Source organism: Falco biarmicus, chromosome 1, assembly GCF_023638135.1.
Source record: "Falco biarmicus isolate bFalBia1 chromosome 1, bFalBia1.pri, whole genome shotgun sequence".
Lineage (NCBI taxonomy): Eukaryota > Metazoa > Chordata > Aves > Falconiformes > Falconidae > Falco > Falco biarmicus.
The window spans coordinates 32,381,893-32,408,120 of record NC_079288.1 but is presented as its reverse complement, the minus strand read 5'-3'; the positions used below and the strand labels follow the sequence as shown (position 1 = coordinate 32,408,120).

The 26,228-nt window shown below is 44.2% G+C and overlaps 1 protein-coding gene across 4 annotated transcripts; it reads right to left on the bottom strand.

Moving 5' to 3' along the window:
* Positions 1-1,023: 1,023 nt before the first annotated feature.
* On the bottom strand, positions 1,024-24,906 carry MAPKAPK5 (MAPK activated protein kinase 5). Of its 4 annotated transcripts, XM_056350982.1 has the most exons (15): positions 24,374-24,903; positions 21,570-21,752; positions 19,657-19,730; positions 18,285-18,360; positions 16,996-17,093; positions 15,377-15,489; positions 12,597-12,682; positions 11,889-11,984; positions 10,572-10,652; positions 6,588-6,775; positions 4,204-4,324; positions 3,377-3,507; positions 2,623-2,744; positions 2,158-2,262; positions 1,024-1,394 (listed from the first exon to the last, which is right to left on the bottom strand). In XM_056350982.1, exons 4-15 carry the CDS (start codon positions 18,351-18,353, stop codon positions 1,300-1,302), a joined length of 1,305 nt encoding a protein of 434 aa, XP_056206957.1. In that variant the 5' UTR covers positions 18,354-18,360; positions 19,657-19,730; positions 21,570-21,752; positions 24,374-24,903; the 3' UTR covers positions 1,024-1,299. The 4 variants fall into 4 exon arrangements, with proteins under 4 accessions (XP_056206957.1, XP_056206947.1, XP_056206973.1 ...); XM_056350972.1 differs by lacking the exon at positions 21,570-21,752 and having other exon boundaries at positions 24,374-24,906; XM_056350998.1 differs by lacking the exon at positions 21,570-21,752 and having other exon boundaries at positions 2,629-2,744; positions 24,374-24,902.
* Between the last annotated feature and the right edge of the window lie 1,322 nt (positions 24,907-26,228).

Genomic DNA, 26,228 nt, shown 5'->3' with positions numbered 1-26,228 from the left:
TAACAATAATGTTCAAGAGTCATTACTAATAGTCCTGAATTGGCACTTCAGTCTGCAGACCAAACTCATTCAACGTCTGCACAGGTATAGTACCAAAATATCTCTATAAAAAGCCTTCAACCGGTCTCAAAAGAAAGAAAAGCATCAGAAGGTAGAAAACTAGAAATATGTACAGATTCTTTTCATTTGTTTGTTTAATTAAGATTAAAAAAGCAGCTTTTGGAGCCAATGTTCCAGACTAGTGTAAGAATCTGCCCTGGGCAGCCTCATGGTCCAGGCAGCGAAAGGACATGTGTCAAGGAGCAGCCCTGGATCTGTTGCTCCCCCAGGAAGAGCTCAAAGGCATCAAAGGGATGGGGAGCCTGGACTCCAGAAGGTGACACAAGAGAAGGATCACCGGTGGATCCACACAGCAGCACTACGACCCTTGCCAGGATGATCTCTTTCAAACAAGAGGACAAGTTTGAAACCAAGTGTTGGATCTTCTAAAAAGGAAAGAATGGAGGACACGGGTAAAACACGCACAACTTCTGGTCTGGGGGTGAAGCAAATTAACCCCATGCTTATTTTTGTCCATAGAAGATCCCATCATGAAAATAAAAACAACTTGTACGTAAGTAAGTAGAACATTCTTCTATCCTGCTGCTGAACAACATGATAAAAAGAGGAATCTTATGCTGAATGGCCAATTCAGCCTTAAAAAAGGTCTGAGGAAGATGGGGAAGAAAGAAAGAAAGAGGGCTACTGATCAGAACTGAAAAATACAGCAAGCGTGTGGCCTCAGGTGCCCTTGGTGAGGCCCAGTGTGGCTCTCGGGTCGTCTAGCAAAACCAGAAGGCTATTTAGTTGCCTCTACATAAAGACGCAGAATTTAGGCGCAAAGGGTAGCTATGAAGTTTTCACAGCACTTGCTTCAAGTACTTACTCAGCAGGGTGTTGAAAAACTGTGGCTGTCTTGTTCACATAAATAGTCATTGCAGCTGGCTGTATGTATAGCAGATGGAAGGCAGCTTCTGCAACTGGTTATTAAGAAAAAGAATGGTCTTTAACAATATAATTTGCCCCGTCTGGGGGACTCATGATTAACAGTACATAAGTGATCATATATACCTCAAGGAACTGAGTTTTAAAAAAATATTACAGTACCAATGATTTTTTTGTATCTACAACTGTACAGCATTTTCAAGCAGTATGGAAATTTAATGAAATAATTATGATTTATTAATTTACATAAAAATACTTTTTACAGTTAAAGAATAAATCTTAAATGGTAAAAAAAATAAGATTAAGAAGCTCCAGCTATTGAGAGTCATGGGAGTTTGTCTGCTCTTCGATAACTTGTTTTACTATTTCTGCCAGTTTTAGTCGATCCACTTTATCTGTGAATCCTCTGCCTGCAAGGAAAAGAACAGGTAGTCATCTGGTGCTGGGCACAAGGAGGAAAGCAACTGTGGCTGGAGTTACACACTGAACACCAAACAATGATTCACACTGAAACTTAGGACAACATGTGCAAGGGAATCAAAACGAGCTACAACTTCTAGTTCCACTGAAAAAACTGAGGACTCAAAAACCTAAATTAAAACCAATCAAACCAAACAAAGAGAGAAGAGGCATGACCAAGCCCTGTGAACCTGGCCAATGCCCCTGGTCCCCTTATATTTATCAGCATCGGCTCCTGGGGGCTGACACCTCTGCCACCCTGTTTTGTCAAGGAGCCATCTGAACGCTCCCCAGGCAGCTGGCCTCGTTCAATTCTGTTATCCAAAGCAAGTGGAAGAGATTCTGTGATTGCATAGATGAGGGCAGCAGCCTTCAGCAGAGGGAGGGTAATGAAGAGCTGGAAGGAAACCAGACCAAAACAGCTGAAGTGATTTCTAAAGCGATGATCCACTTGTGCCATTATGTTCCTACCTGACTCAGCGCCTTCGAAAACTCTAACCTGAACCTCAGAGAGAAATTTTAAGGCAGAACTGTCAACCTAATTTCTAGTACACTCATGCTGGCAGAAGGGTTGAAACAGTAGCAAAACCTAAATCAGTTTGGTACAAATTCAAGAATTTTTTTTTTTTTTACTTCCATACAAGAAGAAGGTCACTGCTTCCCCTCTTTCACCCGGCATTAGCGCTTCTCTGTGGAAGAGAAGGAGTTCCTCACCATTCCAGCTGAAGCTCTGAAGGGTGTCTCGCAGCAACTTACACTCTCGATTATACTTCCATGCCTCCTGCATCACTTCATTCAGCTTCTCATCTTCATTCTCTCCTATTTAGGAGAACAAAGATAAACAGGAGGTTTGTCATTCTGCCTCGCAGCAACATTCAGAGCTTCAGTAAACAGTATGTGCTGCAGTCATTCCTCCTCGCCTCGCACAAACTAGGGAATCTGTTTGAAAGCGCACTCCTGTTTGAAAGTTATTTTAATAGCTCTGCATGTCACTGTTGACTCTAATATTATGCATGCACCAAAATTACAGTCCAGAGACAACACTTTCCTCTTGAGACTGGCTAGGACAACAGGAGTTTCATTTATCCTTCCTCACCACTGACACAGACTGATCTTGAGGCACAGTAAAAAGTCAGTGTCTTGCATGTTTAGGAATGTAACTTTCTTAAAAGTGGCAACCTTTACCAGCCTGTGGTAGAATGCACTGAGCAATCACATCTCTGAGCTTTTCCAGAGCCACGTTGGAATCATTGCTTCCATTCTCAGGGTCGTGGATATAAACACCATCCTTTGGCTTAGTGCTGCAAAAGAACAAGGAGGAAACAATTAGAATTTGAATGCAACTCAAGTTCGTTACTTGTTGCATAACTGCACCAGTATAACACACTCTTTCACTCTCTGGAAGGCTGGGACTGGGAGGTGGATTAGCATTAATTATAACAACGTCCTATATTATGAGACCACTTTAAATATGAAGAAAAATAAATATTCCTTTAAATTAATTCAAATAAGGATAATCCTAAAATGCATTATCCTATTGTTCAGACAGGTAACTCAAACAAAGAGAGATTACCTGACTCTTTCAGTAAAGAAATGTCAGGATCAGAAAAAGAGTATCTTGGAATTGTTTCTCCCAGTCTGCCTTACCTTCCTCAACATGTGACCCATCTTCTCAGAAGGGGTCTGTTCCAGTACCTGTACAATACAATAACACTGTCCCACCTCCTTCCTGCCCTCACTGGCGTATCTTGGAAGAACCATATTGTGCATAACGACCCCCAACAACACACTTCAGCACGAAGAGCATGTCAAGCAAATCAGAAATTCAGGAGCACGGTTATACTTGAAGGAACCTGTAACATGCTTGAAGTCATTCTCCAGGCATCACAGCTGCCTGTACATTGATCTTTCAAAAGGAGCTTTAGAGAATTACCCCAGTAATTTCCTTTTGCGCAGGATTGGGTTGTTGACGGAGTGCAGGGGTTTGAGACTGACTTTGAGGTCTTGGATTCTCATGTTTGCAAGCTGTTCTGCATGAGCCTGTTGTATGCCTGCAACCATTGCCTGGAATGAAAAAACAAGAGTTGCACTTGATTTAATTAGCTTCTTTGTGAATTGAAGAACAACATATGGACAATGTTAGCCATGGACAAAAAAAAAAAAAAAAAAAAAAAGAAAAAAGATAAAAAGATATGCGCCAAAATCCTATTTATTTCAGAAATGCATAACAAAAATCAGGTTTGAATTATGCATGACGTGATTGGAACTATAGTAATTGACTGTGGGACAATATATCCTGACCCCACAGGGGCTAAACAGGACAAAGCATCATCTCTACTTCTCATGTTCACAAGCTTAAGAGTGCTGACTGAACTCCTCTTTGAGCAGAGTTTAAAGCAAGCAAGAAGGGCTATTCATTTACTGCAAATAATGAGGTCAGAGCTGTGGTCAGATATAAAACATGGGAAAAAAAGAGAAAAGACCTACAGGGGAGAGTCCTCAGGCATGTTTACCATCACACTCTGTTTTCTACTTGTTAGCACACGGCTGCTCTTTACCACCAATCTTGGAGCACCTCCTCCTAACCCAAATTTCAAATGGAACCGTCTCCATTTTCTTACAAAGATCTCAGGCTCTCATTAAGGCAGAAGGGGAGCTCTTTATCTGCATAACACCACGTGAAGGAAAACACTCAAACCATCCAAGAGCTATCCAGCTCTCCTATGCAACATTCTTGATAAAATAAGGTGTTGTTTAGACCTTGTCCATCATCAGCTGGGCAGAGGGTAGGATGTTATCAAGTGCCTCGGTGGAGTTGAGCCAGGGATGGTCCAGCACACCTTCAATGGTCAGCCGTTCCTCAGGTTTGACCTTCAGCAGCCTGGGAGAGGAATCAATCAGTCTGTAAAGAGGTCTTTGTTGATTTACAATGTCCTGCTCTGTCTGGGATCAGAGCACTTAGCAATCTCTAAGCATTAGAGGGGCCAAAAAAGAAACTCCTCCTAACAACTCAAAACTAAGCTGATCCAAAAGCGCTTTCTGCCAGCTTCACTGCCTCTCGCTGTGGTGATTTTAACGTTATCACAGTTCATCCAGTTATACTCAGCAACTTGGTGTAAGAGAAAGGCACTGAGTAATACCTGTGTACTGCTGAACTCTGTATTCACATCCTCCCAGATGGGAAATGATCTTCCAGATTAACTGGAAATGATCCAGACCGACACTCTCTGGAAATGCATGTCTAGAGCTCGTCCACGTGACAGGCTATACTCAAACCAAGGACTCTGGGCACAGTGAAGAAAGGCAGTTTCAAACCTGGAAACCTGTTTGCTGAATTAAGTGCTTTCACCATGCAACTCCTTAGCTTTTCTCCCCCTGCAAAAGCCTCAAGTAACGGACACTTCAGCATGCTATCCCACCACAAAATAAGAAGGAACTTTATTCTGAGATCTCTGAAAACCCCATGGCATTACATTTCACTAGAATGAAAACCTAGAAAGAGATAAACTCATGTTCTCAGGATAATCACAACTGTTTAATAAGAAAGTAAAATTTCACGCAGAGTGCTGACAAGTTATCCCAAGAGTCTGAATTAGAAACAGAATGACTTGATGAGTTTGTCATACTTTCTTAGACAATACTCTAAATCAGCTTCCCGGCTGCAAAGCAGAATTGCTTAATGTACCAAGAAAGTGGAAATAACTTTTACAAAATGTCAGCAGGACCACAGGCTAGCTCCTAAGTTTCACTTGCAAGGCCATGCTGCCAAACAGGTCGCAAGTTCAGTTTTGATACAAGACCCAAGACACATGCATTCCTTTTCTGTAGCTTTCCAAAGTCCTAACCTATTATCAAGCACTCCAGCTCATAAAGCTTGAGGTCAGAAATCAGCTCGACATGCTTGAAAGGAAGCAGCTGCTTGAATGCAAAATATGACCTCCAGAAGCAAGACTCCTTACAAATAGCAGTTTACATAAATAAAATGTAAACTTATCCAGAATTATATAGTGTCTAAATGTATTCCTGCACCATAAACACAGATCCAGACTCTCTGGCTGGAAAAGACAAGCAGGAAAGGGAGTCCTGATAACGTTAGTAAGAGAATTAAGTGAACTGAATCCAAGTAACGTTCTGTGAGCTGAGTTTCATGGTCATTTTAAAAGACAATGAAATCTATCGACTGTGGAGCTTCTGAGTGACAATAAAGAGTTGACCTTGGTATAAACAGAAGTTTCATTGCAACATCATCTACAAGTTGTGTGGTGAAAGGTTGTGGGCTCTCCTGCGCTGCTATGAACAGGTCCCGGCACCCTTTCCAAACAATGTTAAAGTCCTTGGAGATTTTACAGTAAATTAGTGGAGACAGTTTAAAATTATTAAAGGGATCTATTTTTTCTATTTTATGTTGCTTTTATCCTTCCAGTCCCTCTGGCGATACAAGCAAAGGCAGCAAGTCCCTCTCACATTTTAAAAAACAAGTGAGGTCAAGACCTAATCAGTGCCACATTGTGCTTCCAAACAGGTCCATGGGATCACTGTCTTTGAAACATTTGCAACTGAGAGATGTGCACTGCATGAAAAACAGCTTCCATTAGCATTTAGAATAAAACATCAGTGCAAAACCCCATAGACCTTGTGACGGATCTTCACCTCCCTTTCCCTGCCTCTCTCTTGACTCCTTTTACACTGCGTATTATGTGCACAAAGGGTTTAAGGGACAGATCTACAAGACCGTATTACGCCACCTAAATGCCCTCCAATTATAACAGGGGTTTAAACAAAATCATAGGAGATACGTCCCTGGAGAGCACTTGCAGATGTGACAGCCACTGGTCTATACTGTTCTGAAGCAAGGTAACGCACCCATTCCCCTTAAAGACTAAATGCACAATGCTCTCTAGCAACTTCAGAGAGGTATCAAGATTAGAACACAACAGTTGGGGAGGAAAAAGAGAGGGAAAGAGAAATATTTACCAGACTTCATTTGTGCTGAATATGGTAGAAAATTTTTCAGCTGTACGTGCTGCAGACAATTCCCCCCATCTTTGGAAAAATAAGCCCTTTGTGATAACGCACTTTCAAGTGATTTTCCAATTTCTTAATATAAGCAAAGAGCAATACAACATTTTCCTCAACTGACTCACTTTCGCACAATGTCTTTCGCCATTTCTGAGATCTGGCTCCACTCTTCCTCTGGAAATTCAAAACTTCCTGTCATGATCTTTTTCCGCATGTCCTTTGGAATTGTCCGACTGTGGTGTTTGGAGTAAAACGGAGGGTATCCACACAGCATCACGTAAATAATGACACCCAGGGACCACAAGTCACAGCTCTGAAAGCAAGGAAATGATCACTTTGGGGCGCAATTTGCAGCAAGCAGTGGTGTAGCTATGTTAAAAGCTCTATGTGAGTCCCTAAAACAGAAACACAGCTCAGCCTCCTCCTGAAGGTCCATCTGAAGACCTTCACGGATAAACACGGCAAATACATAAGCACAAGGTAACTCCATGTTGCCAAGCTAAACTACTTTCAGTACCCAAAAGTAACTTGTTTACAGAAAGCGCTCCTGGAACTCTGTGCTATGCAATGGTACGTTGTATGGAAGCAGCTGGCGCATCAGAGGTGTGAGCAAGCTGCGCATTTATTACATCTCTCAGGATACTTGAATCCTATCTCTCAGTATCAGAACATAAAACAATACAGTCATTGTTTAGAAGGGGGGGGGGGGGGGGAGAGAAACACCATCAAATAAATGAGCTAGCAGAGATACTTAATCAGAGATGTCTGTAATGGAAAAAAAAAACAACCACCAAACAAAAAACCCAAAAATAAACCCACACTTCCTGAAAGCCATGGAGATGAAGAAGCTTCAGCAAGCCAGGAGCAGTATTTCACGGCTGCTTAGGCTGTGCTCCCTCCTGCCCTCCCATCCCAGCCTGGAGCTCCCTCCCCTGCCCTTGCACTACTGTTACTGCTGATATGATACAGAACAAGTTCATCCAGGAGGTAGATCAGCCAAAATCCAGCTCAGTTAAGAAGCCAAAAGCCAGATCTATTCCCCATCTGCCTCACTGCGTGTTCACGCAACACAGACACTACTCAAGAAGAAGGAATAGGACCATAAAAGCCCAGACTTCAATTCAAGCTTCTGTTGGACCGAATCCTTAATATTGCAGCTCTGTCGTTACTTGGTTATGGCATGGTGCAGGCTAGGGCTGGTAGGACCTGCTCAGACCCTGGCCACCCATTCCCAGTATTTCTTTTGTGCCAACGCTAGCATTTGTACAGCTAATTATTTATTTTTACTAGCTCAGCTTCCAGCCCTATCAGTCTTCCGGGGGACTCCCAAGGGTTTATGCCAGCCCAAGGATGGACAGGACCACAAAGCCAAGTGTAAGCAGAAGCCTGAACTCCAGTCAGGTTCAGGTGACTCTGGAAAGACAAGGGCAGATTTGGGAAACTGGAGAGGTTCTGCAATTGTTTTACACAGGCAGAAGCCTGCACAGCTGCCACCTGAAGCAACGCCGGCACCACCACCCCCTGCCCCAGACTGTATGTTCCACCATCTACTAGGCCAGCACCGGCGTTGGTGAAGCTGCACAGATGAACTCAGCAAACACAAAATCCCTGACTCCAATAACTGGGTTTTTGACTGGATCCACACCAACCCAGGAAGGGGCCCTCAAAGGTGAGACTGTTTCCTTCTGGAGGGCATACACTCAGACCAGCTCATACTGATCATTATATCAAACTCTTAGCTTTTGGCTTTTACAAAAAACATGGATGCTGATAACAGAAGAAACATCAATGAGTTGCCCCACATACGTATGCTTTGGAGCAAGCTGTTCAAGCCAAACTCAGATAGCTCTAGAAGTCTGAATTTCTATTTAGGTACCAAAATTCTCAACATTTTTTAATTGACCGGAGACAATTTCTAATGAAATCAACGGGACTTTAGGCACGTAAGTGGGAAAAAGGTGTCTAAATTCCTTGTGGGTATGGTTCTCAGATTCCATTTCTCAAGAGGCAACCTTCTCCAGCTATGACATACACAGTCATACTTGATCCAATACACACACATTTTAATAAGAATACTCAGGAATCAAAGATGTGGTTTTTTCCTCCAGTTTACATCTGTGGGAGAGCACTGCTGATCGTGAAGGTGGATCACAGGCATTTCCCCTCAGGTTCTGAATCACTGTGGAAGGACAGTGTACCTGGGAGTACATCACAGTCTATTTCAGGGAACTAGGCATATGCCAGATGCTGCTTTTGCAGTGAGTCACACTTGGCAAGGTAAGGATGAGGCCACTTCTTTCAGTGGCCTTTCCAGGGAGTGCCACTGTGGCTGAAAGCAGTTCAGAGTGACCGATCAAGTCTTTAACATGAAAAGAAAACCACTGTATCATATTATAAACCCCAGAAGATCAAGGCAGCTGAACGTTCTCAGGACCATTTGGTATCTGTTTTCAAGGTTCATCTGTTCTGTACAAGAATATGACCCATATTTTGCTTCAGGTGCAATGGCCAGGGCTCTCTGGTTCATTAAAAGAACAAAACAGCTTTCAAACTGTTACAAACATGAACAGTGAGCAACCACTTCTAGGTGTCTCTGGACCTGCATCTCCTCCCTTGGAGAGGGCTGTTATTGGAGAGCAAATATGCTTCAATCCACAGAAGTGGAATTCTTGACCCTGCCTTGTGAGCCTTTCAAAACGTATAATAAACAACTTTCCCTGTGACTGGTGTTCACATGAGAGGGCAGAAGAAACTCTGTATTGAAAAGACTATTGGCACCTGTCTGAAAACTCTTTATATAAGAAGTGTCTGGCTTCAGTCATCCATCTATTTCTCCAGGATGGGGAAGAGATAACCATAACCCTGAAGAAGGCAGGTTCATGATTAGGAAACCCGTGTGGACTAATTGAGTGAAAGTTATCTCTGCCCATCTTTGCTTTAGCTCTCTATAGGTTACTAACATAGCATTATGTATCAAACCACCTCTCCTGCATGTGGTGGGTTAAACAACCATCCTTGAAGCTGGAATCAGTGAGATATTTAGCATTGCAATCAGAAACCAGCTGACTTTAATCAACATTGACATTGTGAAAGAACACTCGGTGGTTCAAACACTGCTAAGATGGCAGGAGACAGTGACGGTAACATGGAGGAAAATATCTTGGAATGACCAAAAAGGAGTACAACCTTTCCGGACACTTTCTGTCATAACTTTGCCAAGACTCTAGCAGTAGTTGCTATTGCCCACGGCTGCTGCTACATACAACACAATACACTGTTGGCCATTTTGCAGAAGATCCCAGATACAGACAAGGTACCACCACAGCTGCCTGAAGAAGACAGCCTAAATAGTGCTTTGCTCATCCAGGAACTCTGGCTGACAGCAGGAAAGAAGTTCCCTTTGAACCAGCCTCTTGTGGAGGTGAAAGAACTTCCCACGTGGTCACACTCCAGCACAATCATCCCACTCTCTCCACAATCTTGTTAATATTTAGTGCTCCTATGATAGTGTTTGTATACTTTTCCTTTAATCAGAGGATCATCAATTAGGCTTGGACCAAGTGTGCATTTCATTATCCACTCTATCAGCGAGAATGCAGAGCCAGCACCGCCATTCAGCGCGTCACGCCCAAACTGAGAAAGACAGCTACCTGCACAGATCATTATCTTCTAGTTTGCCAGTTCAACCGAATAAAACCTGGTCTGTAACTAATACATATAAGGGGAGAAATACCACGATATACCTGGCCACTCCCTTTAGAAAAGCCAAAGGAACCACACTTTCAAGAAATAAAGCCCTAAAGATACCACTGCCTTCGAGCTGAGCATACATGTGTACACAAAATAGCAAGCAACGTGACTCTTCCCTGCTGTTTCCTACAGATCCTGCTTTTTACTCGTGTGAGATATTTGGCTAGTTAAAAGTATTCCTGTCACAGAGATCAGAACACCTTTACTGCTCCTGGGCATAAGTGTATAATTTCAGGGCAATAAAATTTATTGCCTTAAGTGATAAACCATGTCTATAGACTACTTCTGCGGTACACCGACGGGGTGGGGAAGACACCGTGCTTTAAAGATACTGACTTGTGGACTGTTTCATAGCTTACCTTGTTATAAGTGTAAGGTGTTGGAGAGGTGGGGATAATACCAGATTTTTCTTTCTGATGCCGTCTTTGTGCCTCCAATACCTGTTGCCATGAGAGGAAAAAAATAAAAATAAAAACACAAAATACATCTCATCTACAAAGGCACCACAAACAGCAATGCCTATGCCAAAGATGTCTGACGTTTTTCTATTCAGTGGACTTTTTCCAGCTACTGAAGACTGCCACATTCAAACTGTTCTTCCTAAGAAAGACTGGAAGCTTTCTACAAGGGGAAAATTTCAGCTAAAATATTTTGCTGCTTTGGATGAAAATTCCGGTTTTGCCTGAATTAAAGCAATTGCTCACACCTCTTCAAAACCTCTAAGACTTCCATGCTTTGGAACTAGAACCTTAAGTGTGCTTGGGGGGTAACCCTTGCCCCAGAGATGTCCCTTTTTGCCTCTCCCATGAACAAATCACATCAAATTTGTCCTTTGCTGATCAAACCTGTGTTTCTGGGTTTCTACAAAAATCTCATTTTAAATATGCTCAAGAAAAGCCTCCTATGGGTTTGGTAGTTCACTTGGTTTATAAACTTTTTGTAATGTACAAGGGTCTTCAAAAGCAGGCTCCAGTTGAGGAGGCATTTTCAGGGCACTCGGCTGTAGCCTCATGGTCTGCTCTCTGCAATTGCTCTTCCTAGTCATTAAAGGCTGCCGACCCCCGTGCTGCAATTAACTATCTGCAATTCTCTTGCAATTTTCTTCAGGACTCCAACACAACACACAAAAGACAGCGGGGAAAGCAGCACTTCAAAAACCAGCCTGTCTAATTATAGATTCTGCCTTCATGCATACCGACAAGGGGGCCAAGCAAGGTGAACAGGTAACCCTGTGCCACTGCCCTCTTTCTGAGCAACTGCCTTTACAGAAGCTTTTTGTTTCAGCGTAGTCCTTGAATAGTAACCTTGAATGAGCCTGAGCTGGAAGAAGGATTGCGAAGCACGGGGTTTTTCCAAACCAACTGCTTTAATGCTGTTAAAGGCCAAATGTCAAAATCCTGGAGTAGTCTCTCTGGTGGGAGCTGGGCCTGGGAGAGTCAGGAGGCATCAGCAATCAGTGAGGGCTAAGAACACAGTCGGGGAAATTTGCCTCATGATCTCCTGCTGTGATCAATAGATCACTATGACACTCCACCTTGAAAGGCAGCTACTATACTATCCTGCACCCAGAAGCCCTTAATAGGACAGCAAAGGCTTGTAAAAATGATGTGGTTATGGAGGCACAGGCAATTAAGATCATGATTCCCCCCTAACCTAGAACTGTAATCATTTGTTACCTGAGGTGCTACGTAATACGGAGTGAACTGTGGTGTCATCAAGTCACCTTGGTCTACTTTGGCAAATCCAAAGTCACACAATTTAACAGGTGCATCCTAAAACAAGGAAAAGAGGTTTCATTACAAAATCTGATTGTATCAGCTTTTCTAATACACATTTCTCACCTTATACTCACCTTTGCCACATGCACTCTTTTGTTTTTATACCGTTACCATTCCACAAAGAAGCTAAAAGGTCATAAACTGATCTTTGATACAATCATTTTTGTTCTCCTGGGTGCTCTGGATTAAAAGCAGCCCCCCCTCTGAGGTTTGGGAAGCATAAAGCACATTGTAGGGGGCCCACTGCATATGCAGGGTGGTTATGAGTAAGAGAAGAAATATGCAGGTGCTTGGACACGTTAAAGAACCTATAATGCATGTTAGAACATCCTGATGACGCCTAGGGAGGAAATGCGGCAGAGTGATCATCCCCTCAGCAAAGCAGGATTGTATGTTGAGGTGGAGAACCTGACCCGTATTTAACAACAGCAGTACAGACAGCCTGTACTCCAAGCAGATCAGAGTATGGAAAAGCATGAAGCCAAGAAAAGTCATTTATTTGTCACCAAAACATCGCATCCATGTCATTTTACAACTATCCTGAACACAACTATTGAGCCATTTCACAGAATTCAGCAGTAAACAAATACCAAGTCTTCACCTTACCAGAGAGTTATCCTTGAAGAGGAGGTTCTCAGGCTTGAGGTCTCTATGTGCAATGTTTAGTGAGTGGCAATGCTGCAAAGCCAAAGCTATCTGAAAAAGGGCACAATAAATCAACTACAATTACAGAACTCCTCCTTTAGCCTGGATGGTTATTTTAGCTTTAAAAAGGACATTGCAAACGTAGCTTAGACCCCAAACATTTTCACTTCACTTGGGTACAATTCCAAGTTAAGACAAGCCTGGCCATAATGCGCAATACTGCAGTCAAGCAACGACTGGGAAACGAAATCCACCAAGCTATTCAGTTTGCATTTCACTTAAACAGAAAATAAAAGCTAAGTTGTACTGGGCTTCCCAACCATCTTAGTTTGATTAACACAGGGCATTATTAGCCCCCCAGAAGCGGAACAGATCACAACAGCGTCCTTTGATATGCTGGGCTAGGTCTACAAGGTCACTACACTTGCTTGCATACTCTCTGGCAATTACATTCTGTTTAACAGTCAACAGCAAGTTCTTGCTTCAACATTTCAGTGCATATTTTATTGCATTTGTTACTGACTTCAGAGTCAACATTCAGGCAGTTTTATTCTTCGACTCTTGATGGTACTGCCTGCAATTTATTCATTTAACGGGATTTAACACAAAAATGCATGACTTAACTCTTTCAGAGGCAGCTTCTTATGCTGCCGTGGATTAGAAACCTGTAACCCAGTCATGAAAGCTCTACAGACCATACATTTGAAAGTGCAATTCACTTAAAGGAAACCAGAGCATAAATACTTAAACAGCATCACTGAAACAAAAGTAAGGCAAAGCCACATGACCCTTTATTGGAAAGTATTCCTACGGGCTGCTGTAGGATCCTACCCAAACACAGTACCCCGGGTAAAGCATTGAGATGAGTCTTAGAAGACTGCAACTTACTGTGACAAGAGAACTTTAGGGTTAACTGAGCTCAGAAAAAAATACAAACACGTTCCCAGAGAAAATAAGGCAGCTTGTGACAAGTTTTTAACTACTACTGAGTATAAGGAACTAAGACCCGTCGTTCAAGACAACAATGAAGAACCACTAGATGAAAGAAAAAGATTTCAACATTGCTTTCAAACTCCATTTGTATAAACATTAAAGAGAAGAGTTACTTGGGACATGGATAACCCAAGCATACACACAGTTGGAATTCAAGTCAAAGTCTTGTCTTTTGGTACAGTTGTAAAAGATTTCCCCAACATGTTAATCCTGAAGACCGCCTTGCATTGTCAAAATCGAACAGCCCAAAGGACATGAAAATGAACTGTCAAGAATAATTCTGTACGTCTACCTAATTTCTTTTGTCAGATGAAACCAAAAAGATAACAGCACAATTAGCATTTTATTAGAAACAAGTCAAAGCACGAGACAGAAAAGTAAGATGAAATGATGTGGCCCTCTTTTTGGCCTCAGTACCAAATATTATTTCCCCAGCTTAAGGGGAAGCAAGTGACTGGGATACAGATATATTCATAAACAGTCATGCCAATTTACAACAAATGCTGTAATATCGTGTCTCATGTTTTCTTTCCTTTGTTCACTGCAGTTATCACTGGTGTGGGAGCAGGACATTTACTGATTAGTATCTCCAGTATAGCCTCTCACCTACAGTTTGTATCTCTCTTGTTTCAAAGCCAATATAACCTCTGCAAGAAGCAAACGATGGCAACCTCAGCGCTCAGCTTCATGCTGTGGTGCCAATTCCCATGCAGAAGAGCTCAGCCATTTTGCCAGCAAGGTCCTTCTGCCTTGTGGTTCCTCACAGCAACCTGCTGGTTCTCTGCTGTGGCTCCCTGGAAAGGCTATCACAACATACAGCCATACCATCTTTCCTGCAATGCTCCCGTTAATCCAAGCTTTCTGACTGGGCATCACAAGTCATCAAACAGCTTGGAAGTGAAAGGGAACAAGTTCACCCCAGAACTGAGAGGAACTGATGCTGGGAATCCCTGCACTGAATCTATCTCATGGAGCTCCTTCTGCTTCATCACCCTGCCTACTCTAGCAGGATATAAGCTAATCACACCAGATGCACTGCTAAGCAACAAAGAGCCTGATGGACACCAAAACCTCTAGTAATAAATACCGTGGAGGCTATAAACCACAACATTCAAGAGTGAGTTGCGTGGAGAAATGGAGAGGGAAAAATAACATCAGAACAAAGAGCACAGAAAACATGCACTATAGTGCCACATTCCTCCTGTTATCTTCCACGATAGACAGGACTTCCATAAAACCAAATACAAAACCCAGCTTGAAAACCACTGGCCCAGGATACTCGTACATTATCGTCTGCCACCCCATCCAAGAGGTGAGAGAAACACCAAGTCTGTGTCACGGCCAAGAGCGATTCTCAAACTGGAGCTCAGGAGCCACTCGGGGTCTGGTGAAAGCCTGTGGACTGTTGGAGGTAACACTTTCAGAACAACAGCGAGCGATACAGCAGGAAGATTGTGCAAGAAAAGAGCTCTCTTTGATGAAGTGTTTTGTAGACCAGGTTAGGAAAACCACTGCTAAGGACAGCAGAGACAGCAAGGTCCCAACCCAGAAGAACTAACCCACACCTTCAAATTCTTTGCTTCTATTAAAACTTTGGCATTGTCAGGTTATAACAAAGCAGGCAATGATCATTGGATCAGAACTGAGGATTATTTTAGCTTCCTTTTTTCCCACCCCCCCCACCCCAAGAAATTGTTAAATACTTTAGCCATTATCATTCACGGATTTGCTTATACATGGGTGTTAACTTGCCTGCTTTGTTACTTGGCTTGCTTGCTTCTCAGTAAAGTGCCGGTGCTGGCTGATTCTGTGAAATAGCTCTCCCCCTTCCATCATCTCCATTACAATTAGGAGCCGAGCCCTGTTCAAAAGCATTTCATTTTGTTATATTAAAAATAATCAGAAAATAACAGAATTGCTAAGCTAATAATGCATACTTCACATCTACTGACGCAGGCCAAAAGAGAGACATATGGGACATGCTTCTCCTACAGTTGTTAAAGAGTTATTTTGGTTCCATAATTTTGCCTTTAAGCATATAAGCTGCTGGATTTTCTGGCTCCCAGCACAATCTGACTCGCTGATTGTCAGCCAGGAATTCACAGTTCGCTCTTCATGTTGGGCTCCCACATCCAGCTGGAACAAACGCCGTGGAGATGCCTACATGGATGTATTCAGACAAGATACATGCCAGTTCCACCCATGCTTTCCACCAGCGAGCCAGTTCGGACCTGGAAGCCATTTAGACACATCAGTGCCTAACTCTGCCCTCAAGGAATAATACAGCAGGCAGAGTCTTGCATTAAACAGGCTAAACAGCTTCCAGGCTGGAGGTGGCTTAGAGCGCTGCGTAAACCCGTCTGCACCCATCCTTGCAAATGTGCCGATCTGCCTAGGGGCTAAAGATGTTAACGGCAACTTGGAAGCAGAAGGCTGAGTAACTATCTCGAATGCTTTTGAGTCGGGATACTCTACTGTACCTCATTATTTTAATTTACAGTTTTATTGCCATAATTCTGAAGGACAACAAATAGGAAGTGTGGAGATCAGGACTGCTAGATACTCCAGAAACTAACTTCTAGTTGTTCTCACCACACAGCAAAGTCAGATACAACAGACTAAGACAGGAGGTCTCAGGTCTTTAATTCTCCCAGCTCTGATTTTTTTTTTCCTCAACTAATATCCAACTAGAAGACATTTTTATCCCAAACAACAGTAATATATGAAAAAAGAGCCTGCTTCATTTTTTGCTGTGTTCATTGGAAGCAAGACAACGTATCAACAGTTTACAGGGCAGAACCTAATATTTTTAGAAACAATTCTTTCTTCTTCTTTTTTTTTTAAAATGAAGACTGGCACTCTGAGTTTCCCAGTGGCTCACAGGCATCACCATCATGGAAAAGAATCTCTTTAGGATTCTAGGTAGCAACAAAAGTCGCAGCTCCAATCCTGCTTTAACAGTGCGTTGAAAGCAGAAGGAGGCTCAAAGGTTACAATTCAATTCCAGCTACTACAGCAGTATCAAAGCAGGACAGGAACTAGAAGCTAATATACGCTCTCAGACAATGCAGGTATCACAGACTGAATCAATGAAAAACCTAAGAAACGAAGATGTATTCAAAACCAGCAGTGAAGGATACAAATTCATTTAAATATGCAAAGGTCTGGGCATTGACAGGGCATTGACACTGAAAAAACAACCATTGCTTAGCCTGAAGTATAAATAACATACCTGGAACACTCTATAAATATTCATTTTGGTCACATTGTGATTTTTTTTAAAAAAAAAAAACAACCAAACTTCACTATACCTTGGCCTAAACATGGAAAGCAAGCTGTGGGAATGAATCACCCTATGTAATCTTACCTTGGGCTGGATTCATGTGGGAACTGCACACTGTTAGCATAAACTTCAATAATTTGAACAATATTTGGATGTGTTGCACACATCATGTGCAGACGTACCTTGAAGAGAAGGGAAGAAACGTTACTGTACACAGTGACACGCACTTGACCAGTTCTGCTCCTCCCTCTGCCCCCAAGACCACGGCACATGCGAGCCCATGTGCTGCCAGCTGTGCTCAGCACCAGTCACACCCAATTTCTAATTATTCATAAAATAAGAAATGCCTACAAGTGTTTATATGAGTGACCAACCACTACACTGCTTAGACCAAGTGAGACAAAAAGATCATACGTTGCCAACCTATTTGTTACAGTCTATGGAATTAACCCAGCAGAGTTCCAGAAAAAGCCCAACCTTAGCTTTCTTGGGGGTTTTAAAATAAATTTAAACCTAGAACTACCTTTAAAGTAGCAAGAGAGATGTGATTGAAACTGAAAATCCATTAATAAAACCTGAAATTCCATAATCCAGTTTCTTTTATGGCCCAGTGGTCTAACACACACATGGAACATCATCTCCTGTTCTGACTTTCTGTAACAGGCACCTAAGGTATTTTCCCCATACCTGGACTTCTAAATCAAGCTGAGGCTTGATGCTCTTTGTAAACAGCTTATTTTCCCCTGAGAATTTTAAATGAGAATTTGCTCAGTAACAACAAATGGAAGTTGCCTAAACCTTGAGGACAATTAACACTTCTTTCACGACAGCTTGAATGACTGCCCATCATTTTCAAAGGACTGGCAGTCTGGTACCTTGGCATGCTCTTGCCAGCCACAGTAAGTCACAAACAGTACGAATGAGCTTATTTAGTTACACAGATAAACCCATACCATTTAGAGTGCGACTTGAAGCATTCTTGCCAATTCTTAGGGTAGTGACATCCAAGAGCAAGATGTATGGAAACAAAATTCATTCTAAACTAGTCATGTTACCTGACACGGGATGTAGGGAGAACACCAGCTTTAAAATGCAGTTTTATACATTGCACTTGTACATATAACATATACTAACACCTAAAGCAAACTCAAGAGTTAGAAAGCCCCTGTTTCACCCACCACCTCACCCTATAGGAACTGAGCACAGCAAGGCCAGAGGATCAAACACAAGGAATCTTGCACAGCAAGATCTGCAGAACACACAAGGTTGGGTTGGGTTGTTTTGTTTTGTTTTTTAAAACCATTGCAACAATTCACCAAAAGGGCAAACTTTGCAGCGTGTCAGAAGGCAGACAGTATAAACAGAAACTATACCTCATTTCTAGCTTTTGGACGATCAAGAAGAATTTTCAGTGCAAAGCGTTCTTGAGAGGACTTTTTCATGCAGACTCTGGTATTACAGCAATAAAATTATTCAGTCAGCAAGAATGTTAAAGAGACACTTCAAGCAATTGATCTGTAGTTATGAGTTTGCTCTCCGCATGGGAAATAACAGGAATGCCCGCAATCTGGAATATACAGGGCACCTGTCACCACGTCCCAGCTTGAAAGCCTCAGTGTTCAGCCTTCCACAACAATCAAACACGTTATGCAGAAACACCTCACACAAAGTTATGTATTCAACAATGCAGAAAAAGTACATCAGAGCAATGGGTAACTGCAGACAAGCAGAATGCACTCTATACGTTCAGCCTGAAGAGACACATTTGATGAAAAAAACCAAACCACACAGCAGCAGCCTGAACATCTCCAATGAAGGGTGTAGTCTGCAACAAATAAAGTGTTTCTGAATGGAAATCCTTGTTTTGGCAAGGCCACCAACTGTGCCACAAACGTTTTTCTCTCTCTTTCCCCCATTTAACATAAACAATTGAACTGCGTCAGAGGGAAGGACCCACATATTAACAGGCAGCTAAAAGAATAAAGCACAAAGGGATATTTTAACAAAGATCAGAGGCAACACAGCAACACAAAATGGATGAGGAGAAACCAGCTGCCTGGACAGGAAGATAAATGGTGGCAGAAGACAATCACCCTGTCAAGCGCCCAGAAACAGAAAGGCGCAGACATTTGTTTTCCAGCGCTTGTGCACAAATCCCTGCTCCCAAAAGGGAGAGTGCTTGTTGAAAAGGGAACATATGTTTTGCTTTACAGAAAGCATCCAGTTCTTTGCAAGGGTTAGAAATTCATGACAGGCAAGTCTGGTTTGAGATGCAGAGCTCACGGCACTATCTGCTTTGGCCTCACATGATGATCTGAAAAAAATAGCTGGTAAAAATAGCTAACGGGCACGCAGTGCTGATGCCCCAAGTGATGATACCATAGATGGGAGCAGCGACCTTTGCACTGCGCTGACACTTGTATCAAAAGGACAAAGGTGTCTGAGCAGAATTTTCTGCTGCCACCGTTTCAAAACCAACTCCTGTTCTCACTTTACTTCAGGAATACAGCAGCGAGACAGGGGAAGGCAGAGGGGCGAGGAGAGTTTGTACTTCAAACACACCCTGTATAAGACAATAGCTCGTTTGCATATCAGCTACGACCCACATAGAGGCCTATGTTTGTTTATAAAGAGAGTATATATCACACGGCTTTGCTGTTAGCACACTTAAAATACATACTCACTTCTCCACAGCTAACGAAAGGGGCTGAGATTACACACAAATCCGCAGGTGTATTGTCTTACCTAACAGGACCACTGATCCCAGCTCCCAGCTTCTGAGTCCAGTTAATGTTGTACTCCTCTAAAATGGAGGTTTCCTATTCAAGAAAGCAGGGGGAGGGGAAAGAGTTAAAAAAAAAAAATGTATTACTACATCCATTCCAAAAAACAACAGCTCAGCAGTCCTGATTTGCAAGATATGTGAGCAGAGAAAGAGCCTGCTTTGGAGTTTTGCTTCACCTAGGAAAATAAACATAAACACAAATGCTCACATAATGATATATCTCCATTTAAAATTCATTTGTGCTGCTGAGACTGCTCACCCTGGCATTTGGAAACATGGTTATTGAGAACAGTAAATGGGATCTTGTGCCTTTAATACAGAAAGCGTATCAGGGGCACTCTCCCCCCGCCCTGACTCCTCAATCCAGCTTCCTACCTATAAATGATCAATCACAACCAAACACAAAGGCCCAATTTCAGCATTGTTATGTGGGTTTTGGCCACACAGTACAGTGGAAAATTATTTCGCTGCTTTCTCAGGGTTTTCAAACCTTTAGAATCATTATACTGTAAATTAAACCCTGCATGACTAGTTTTAGCTTGCCTGGTAATGAACCAGGCGCATGTTTATAATTCTTTTGTCCAAATCCATATAAACAGGGTTTGGGTTTGTTATGACACAGCTCGGGTGCTATCATGCTTAAACATGTCACAAGGCGGGATGTAAATGCAGCTTCGGCGCGCAGCGTTTTGATTAACACCGCTGCCATGTGCTGTGACACAGATGGTGATCTAACAACAGAGACGGCTGAACGGTGGGAATGTCTGCAAACTCAAGTCACCAAGTCATACACACCATCAGACCCTGCCTTTGTTCTTTTATGAACATTGCTGCCTATGTTCAGGATCATTTTTCCAAAAGCCAGGCTTTCTGATAAATTGCAAGAAAAGGAGCTGGTAACAAAAGCCAGCATAAGCAAGCAGGTAAAAATACTTCCCAAATACAAGAAAAACGAATGGAAGAGTCCACTGCTTGCAAAGCAACTTTATTCTGATCAGATTTTCCCCTTCTGTTAACTTCGGTTCAAAGCATGCAGCATTTCAGGAATCGCTCATGCTGCAAACTACAAGAAAAGAGAGAACACTTGTGCCTGATTTCAGCTAAGGTGTGGAAAATGGCAGTTCGTAACCTGGGATCGCTGGTCTCCGCTAACAGTCGTGGATTAATACTATTGCCAGTAATACTGGATACTCCGGTATTAATACTGGAGCCAGACCTCAAGCCACACAAACTGAAAACAAAGCAAAAGAGGAAAGGTGGTATCTGAGGCAAGATTTGAAGGGATTAGAAAGTGCAAAAGGCAGCTATGAAAGGAAAAATTGCCTTTTAACACAGCCTGGAACGGGTATTACATAAATCATAAATGACTAGAATGAACGGTGTAAAGGAAAAAGTTAAAGTTTACTGGAGGCTTTATGAAGGGGTCTAAAAGCAAGGGGAAGAAAAGCATAGTGGATTGCACATGGTTTGTTTTCAAGTAGAAGCACAAATAAACTTTCTTAGCAATTCAACTAAAAAATTTCACTCGTGAGATGCATATTAGGGAAAAGCTGATTTCATTTTCCTGATATTCAGATACAGAGAATTGAAGGCATCACAGGCGCAGCGAAAACACAATTTCAGAAGAGCATTAATGAGCAGGGAAAGGGTTTCTCTGGACTGGGGAGTATCTCCTCGGTATATGCTTTCAAGACCCTACCTAGCATTTCAGTTTTGAAGAAAGTCAAGCCACTGAACTGGAGAAGCAAATGCCCAACTACGCTGCAGCAACATCACAATGAAGTGGTAAAATTTCTTCATTCTTTTTTTATAGAGCTTTAAAGCCTGCTGCTCCTGTTCCAAAACCAAAGGGCCTGCCTGCCCCAAAACTTACCCAACCCTTTCAAACTGCACAGGTTGGTCTAAAAAGAGATCCTGTCTCCACATACAAGCCCAGTCTTGACTGAACAGTTTCTGCTGCCTCACGCCACTTCAGAGATGGCACAGAGACGACTCGCTTCATTCCAGCTGAATATGTGGAACAGAAAAGCCAACTGGGAATTGGAAAGTCTGTGGTCTACGAAACAAATGGAGCGAGAGTAAGATCTGATAGTTCCCAACTCCTGAAGTGCAGCAACTCACAGATAAGTCCATTTTTAATAAAATTAATTTCCTCTTTCCTATTCTGTACATATGCCATTATTGTAAATAAAAAAACTCAACATTTTTTGCTTCTGCCTTTTTATTTGGATTCTAATCTTCATGCCAAAGCAGCTTTACAACTTAGAAGTCAAAATGAACCACATAGTGACCAAGAAACACTATTCACCTTTTCCTAACGATATGAAATAAAGTATTTGAGAACTTTGACATCCACTGATGTACAGAATTGCTTAAATCTCCTGGTTCAGAAACAGGAGCTCCAAACCTAGCACCAAGACTATATAGCTGCAAATCGGCATGAGTTTGTAACACTCAAACACCATGAAAAATGTACAAATATAAAAAAAGCCTTTTACAAAGATCGAAAGCTGTTTCAACTGGTAAGCTTAAATGCCCTGCCTCCTTATTTAGATTAATGTACAGTGGATGCAGACAGCCAAGGGTACAGTATCCCATACTTAGCTCCACATCTGGAGAATAAATCCCCTTCCAGTAGCACTGCTGCACAGCACTGAACTTGTAGACTGGCTGACGGGTCAGCTGGAACTAATCTGCTGCGGCTGGGAACAGAAGGCAGAAGAGTGCTGGAGAGAGCGCTTTCAAAAAAAATCTGCAGTGGTGCAATTTCTTACAGTAATCCTTTTTGTTCCAACTGTTAAAGGAACTTTAAACTTCTGATCACTCCTTACATTAATTTCCAGTGAGCAAAAGGAATAAACTAATTTGAAATGTATTCAATTACAAAAAAAGTTTCACACCAACTTTGAGAGTTGAGTTCTCTTCAATGGCACAATACCCTTTCAGCAAGCTCAGGGTACCTAAAACAACGGTTTGAGCATCCTCCCATGCAGAGTCAGCAGTCTGGGATGCTAACAGCCTGGAAAAGCAGGACTCTCTGATTTCTCTTAGCCTGATCTCCAGCAAGCTGCTTTCAGACAGGGTTAGGCATGCAACAGGACTGCTGGGAGGAAAGCTCAGGTCCTTCTCAGTTTCCACTCAATACCAATGGGAAAAGGTTTGAAATAAGGTACTTTAAGAATAATGCGTACTCACTATAGTCAATTAAAAGCATACAGACTGCTGCTTGCACAAACTCCACAAATTCAACAAGTGAAATGCCAACACCTCCACCTCCACCACGCAGCCTTTTGGCTAGTTTACCTTGAACAGCAATCGCTATCTTGAATCACAGATCTTAAACTTGCAGACGCAGGTGAAAACCAATCAAACTTGGAACAATAACCAAGTACATGAGAAGCAGAGAAAGCAGCATAATATATAAAAGCACTACATGATGTTTTAGATTCAGACAATACCTACAACCCAGAAGATTTGCCCCGAGTCTGTTCTCAGTCAGAACTCCTCCAAACTAAGAGGAACAGGAGGCAGATACAGGACTGTCCCTACACAACTGCTCCGGCTTTTTTGTTTTGTTTTTAACTGCCGAGAGCTCCGATGCAGATCTTCAGCCTTCACATGAAATACCACAGAAATAATTGAAAAACCTTCTAGACAGCCACTTCACCTGCACTATGCCAAGACTGATAATGAAGCAGGAACAGACAGTATACAATTTCGATACTCGATCTTATAGTTTAATTACAACCTGGGTTGTTTGAACACAGTGCTTCAGCTTTCTTCTACTTTGGGCTTTTTTAGTTCAAAAGGTAAGAGGCATATATTTTAAATCAATCCAGTTTTCAACAACACAAGACTGCGTTGCTACTTCTCTTGTGTTGATTTTTGCCCCCAATGAGCTTTGTAAAGACAAATCCCACCATGGTAGAACACAGGGCTAACGAAAGTGGCAAATGTCAAGATACAGGGTCTTTTTACCTAGATCCCTAAGGAAGTCATTCATCTTATTTTAGTAAGTTTTATGAAGGGATCCAGAATCCATGACAGTGAATGCTTTGTGCTGGGTAAAGAACCTACAGTACGTCTTTAAAACACTGTTTTATTGTCACTTTATCTCCAAAGGGTTTTCGCAGCTTCTTCAGGAAATCCGCTCAGCTGGGTCACCAGGGGACTCATGGGGAAGCACTAAGCTCACACACTGATTCCCGCTGTAAAAAAAGAAATCCTGAATCTGTTCAGCTGCTCTACCGCCACTCAAAACACAAACATCCCACACGCCAGATTTGTTTTCATCACAGCATCCCAAAGGGAACTTGGAGATGGTTCAGCTGCCAGGGACTGCTGTGAGGCAGAGACCCCAGCTCCCTGCCGCCCCGCTTCTGCTCCCCACATCCCAGCATCGACCCCCGCCAAGGCCAGATCCCCTGGGAGCCGTTTGCCGGCAGTTTCGGCTCCCGTGTCCGGTGCCTGGCACTCCACACCGGAGCGCTGCAGGTGGCGACCCCCAGGGCAGCCGGGCCCGGTGGTGGGGCAGCGAGGGGCAACGCCGCAGCCCTAACAGAAGGGGGCACCGGGACCCGCCGGGCCCTGCCCGGGCTGCCCACACACTCCTCGCAGGGCAGGGGACGAGCAGGGCCGGTGGCGGGGAGCCCCCCAAGGCCGCTGCCCCCTGCCTACCTTGATCATCTTGTCCATCTCGTGATTCTCCGACATCCTCCCGGGGGGCTACGGGCGGCCGGGGAGGGTGGGGGTCGGCAGCCACCGGCCCGGCCCCAGCGAGGGACAGCGGGGGCCGAGGCAGGAGGGAGGGAAGAAGGGAGGCGGCGAGCGGGGGCCGGCGGCGACAGCGGGGCCGGCCCGGGGGCGCTGGGCCGCGCTAGGGAACGGGCAGCCCCGGCGGAGCCTTTGTGCCGCCGCCACACCGCCTCATCCCCGGCCGGGCGGGCCAGGGGGGTACGGGGGTGGGGGGCCGGGACCCCGCGCGGAGGCGGGCGAGCGCGGCGGGGAGGGCGCGGGCGGGCCCAGAGCCGCCGCTCAGCCCGGGAGACGCCGCCGCCGAGGCGCCGCCGCCGCCCGCGCCGCCCGGGAGCCAGGCATTGCCGGCACCCTGAGCCGGGCACACCCGCCGGGCGGCGCGCCCCGCCGCGGCGCTCCCGCCCCCGCCACGCCCCCCGCGGGAGGTCGGTCCGCGCCCCCCGCCTGCCCCCCGCTCCCACCGGGGAATTCTAGGAGCCTCTGCCACCGCGCTGGCGCGGTTTACAGGCGGCCGCCGCCACCCCTAAAAGCGCGACGTCATCTTCAAGGCCCCCCAGGGGCCTTCGAGCCGCCGGGCACCTTTTAGTGACGTAGACGACGGGGGCAGTCACTCCCCGAGGGGTGGGGCGAAGCGGGGCTCTCCAGCCACGCCCCCAGCGGGACGGCGGGCGAAGCCTCGCGAGATTTGGGGGTGAGGCGACGTGGGGCGCTGGCGTCTGTGGCCGCCGGAGGGCAGAGCAGGCGGAGGGGTCGAGCATGGAGGGCCCTCCTTCAGCCTCGTACCCTCCACTCGCGAAGGGGAGCGTCTCCCCCGCACTGCACGAGCGACCGTAGTGACTACAGGCTTGGGGCGCCCCCCGCCGCAGCCACACAGGCCCCTGAGGCGCAGGTCACCCTCATCCCCAGCCCCGAGGCCTTGTTGCTGTGGTACGGTACAGCTTTTCTGCCACCTAAGCTCCTGAGTGACTGAACTCTGGGTTTATGCGAGAATATGGGCGAAGTTTAGGTCAGGCTGACCCACCCTCTCAAGTTGTTCAGTGACTCACTGACCCTCCTCAGTACCCACCATCTCAAGTCCTCAAAACTGATGAAAGGACTCCTAATCAAGGGAATCAGCCTTGGGGAAACACAGAGTAAGAACACAATTATGTAAACAGTGCAGAGAGAAGCCTCAAAGTGAGAAAAGTTCTGGCTGCAAGAGACAAGTCGCTAAGGAGTTACAACCCACAGAAAATTCGTTGAAGGCAGGCCAAAGATAATTGTGGTAATGGCAAATCGTGACACACACACACACACACACAGAGGTTTGCCCAAAGAGGGCAAACCCCTGCAGGGGAGCAGGTAGGGTTGGTAAAAACCTTCAGTAGTGCTGTCTGAGAGTGCACACTAAAAGCAAAAAACTTGTAACCCGTCCTATACATGAACAAAAACGAGAATGTAATGTACCATGAATGTGCAAGTACCCTATATATTATGTACCCTCAAGTAGCTTGGGGGGTGTGTGTGATGAGGGAAGATCCCCCACGCACCCAGCACTGCAATAAAGCTTGGCTGGCTTTCTAAACCACCATTTGGTTTGGAGTCTTCCTGGTTACAATTTTTAGTAACGCTTCTGCCTGCTTTGCTGGGGACAGTTATCAGATGTTCTTTTAATGTTAAGGCAATACACAGAAAGCAGGCAGCAGAGAAACTCGGCGAACAACTTAAAAATTGCTTGAGGCAGGGGGTAACAGATGTGTGGGAGAAAATACAAACTATACACGCACTTGAGCTCCTG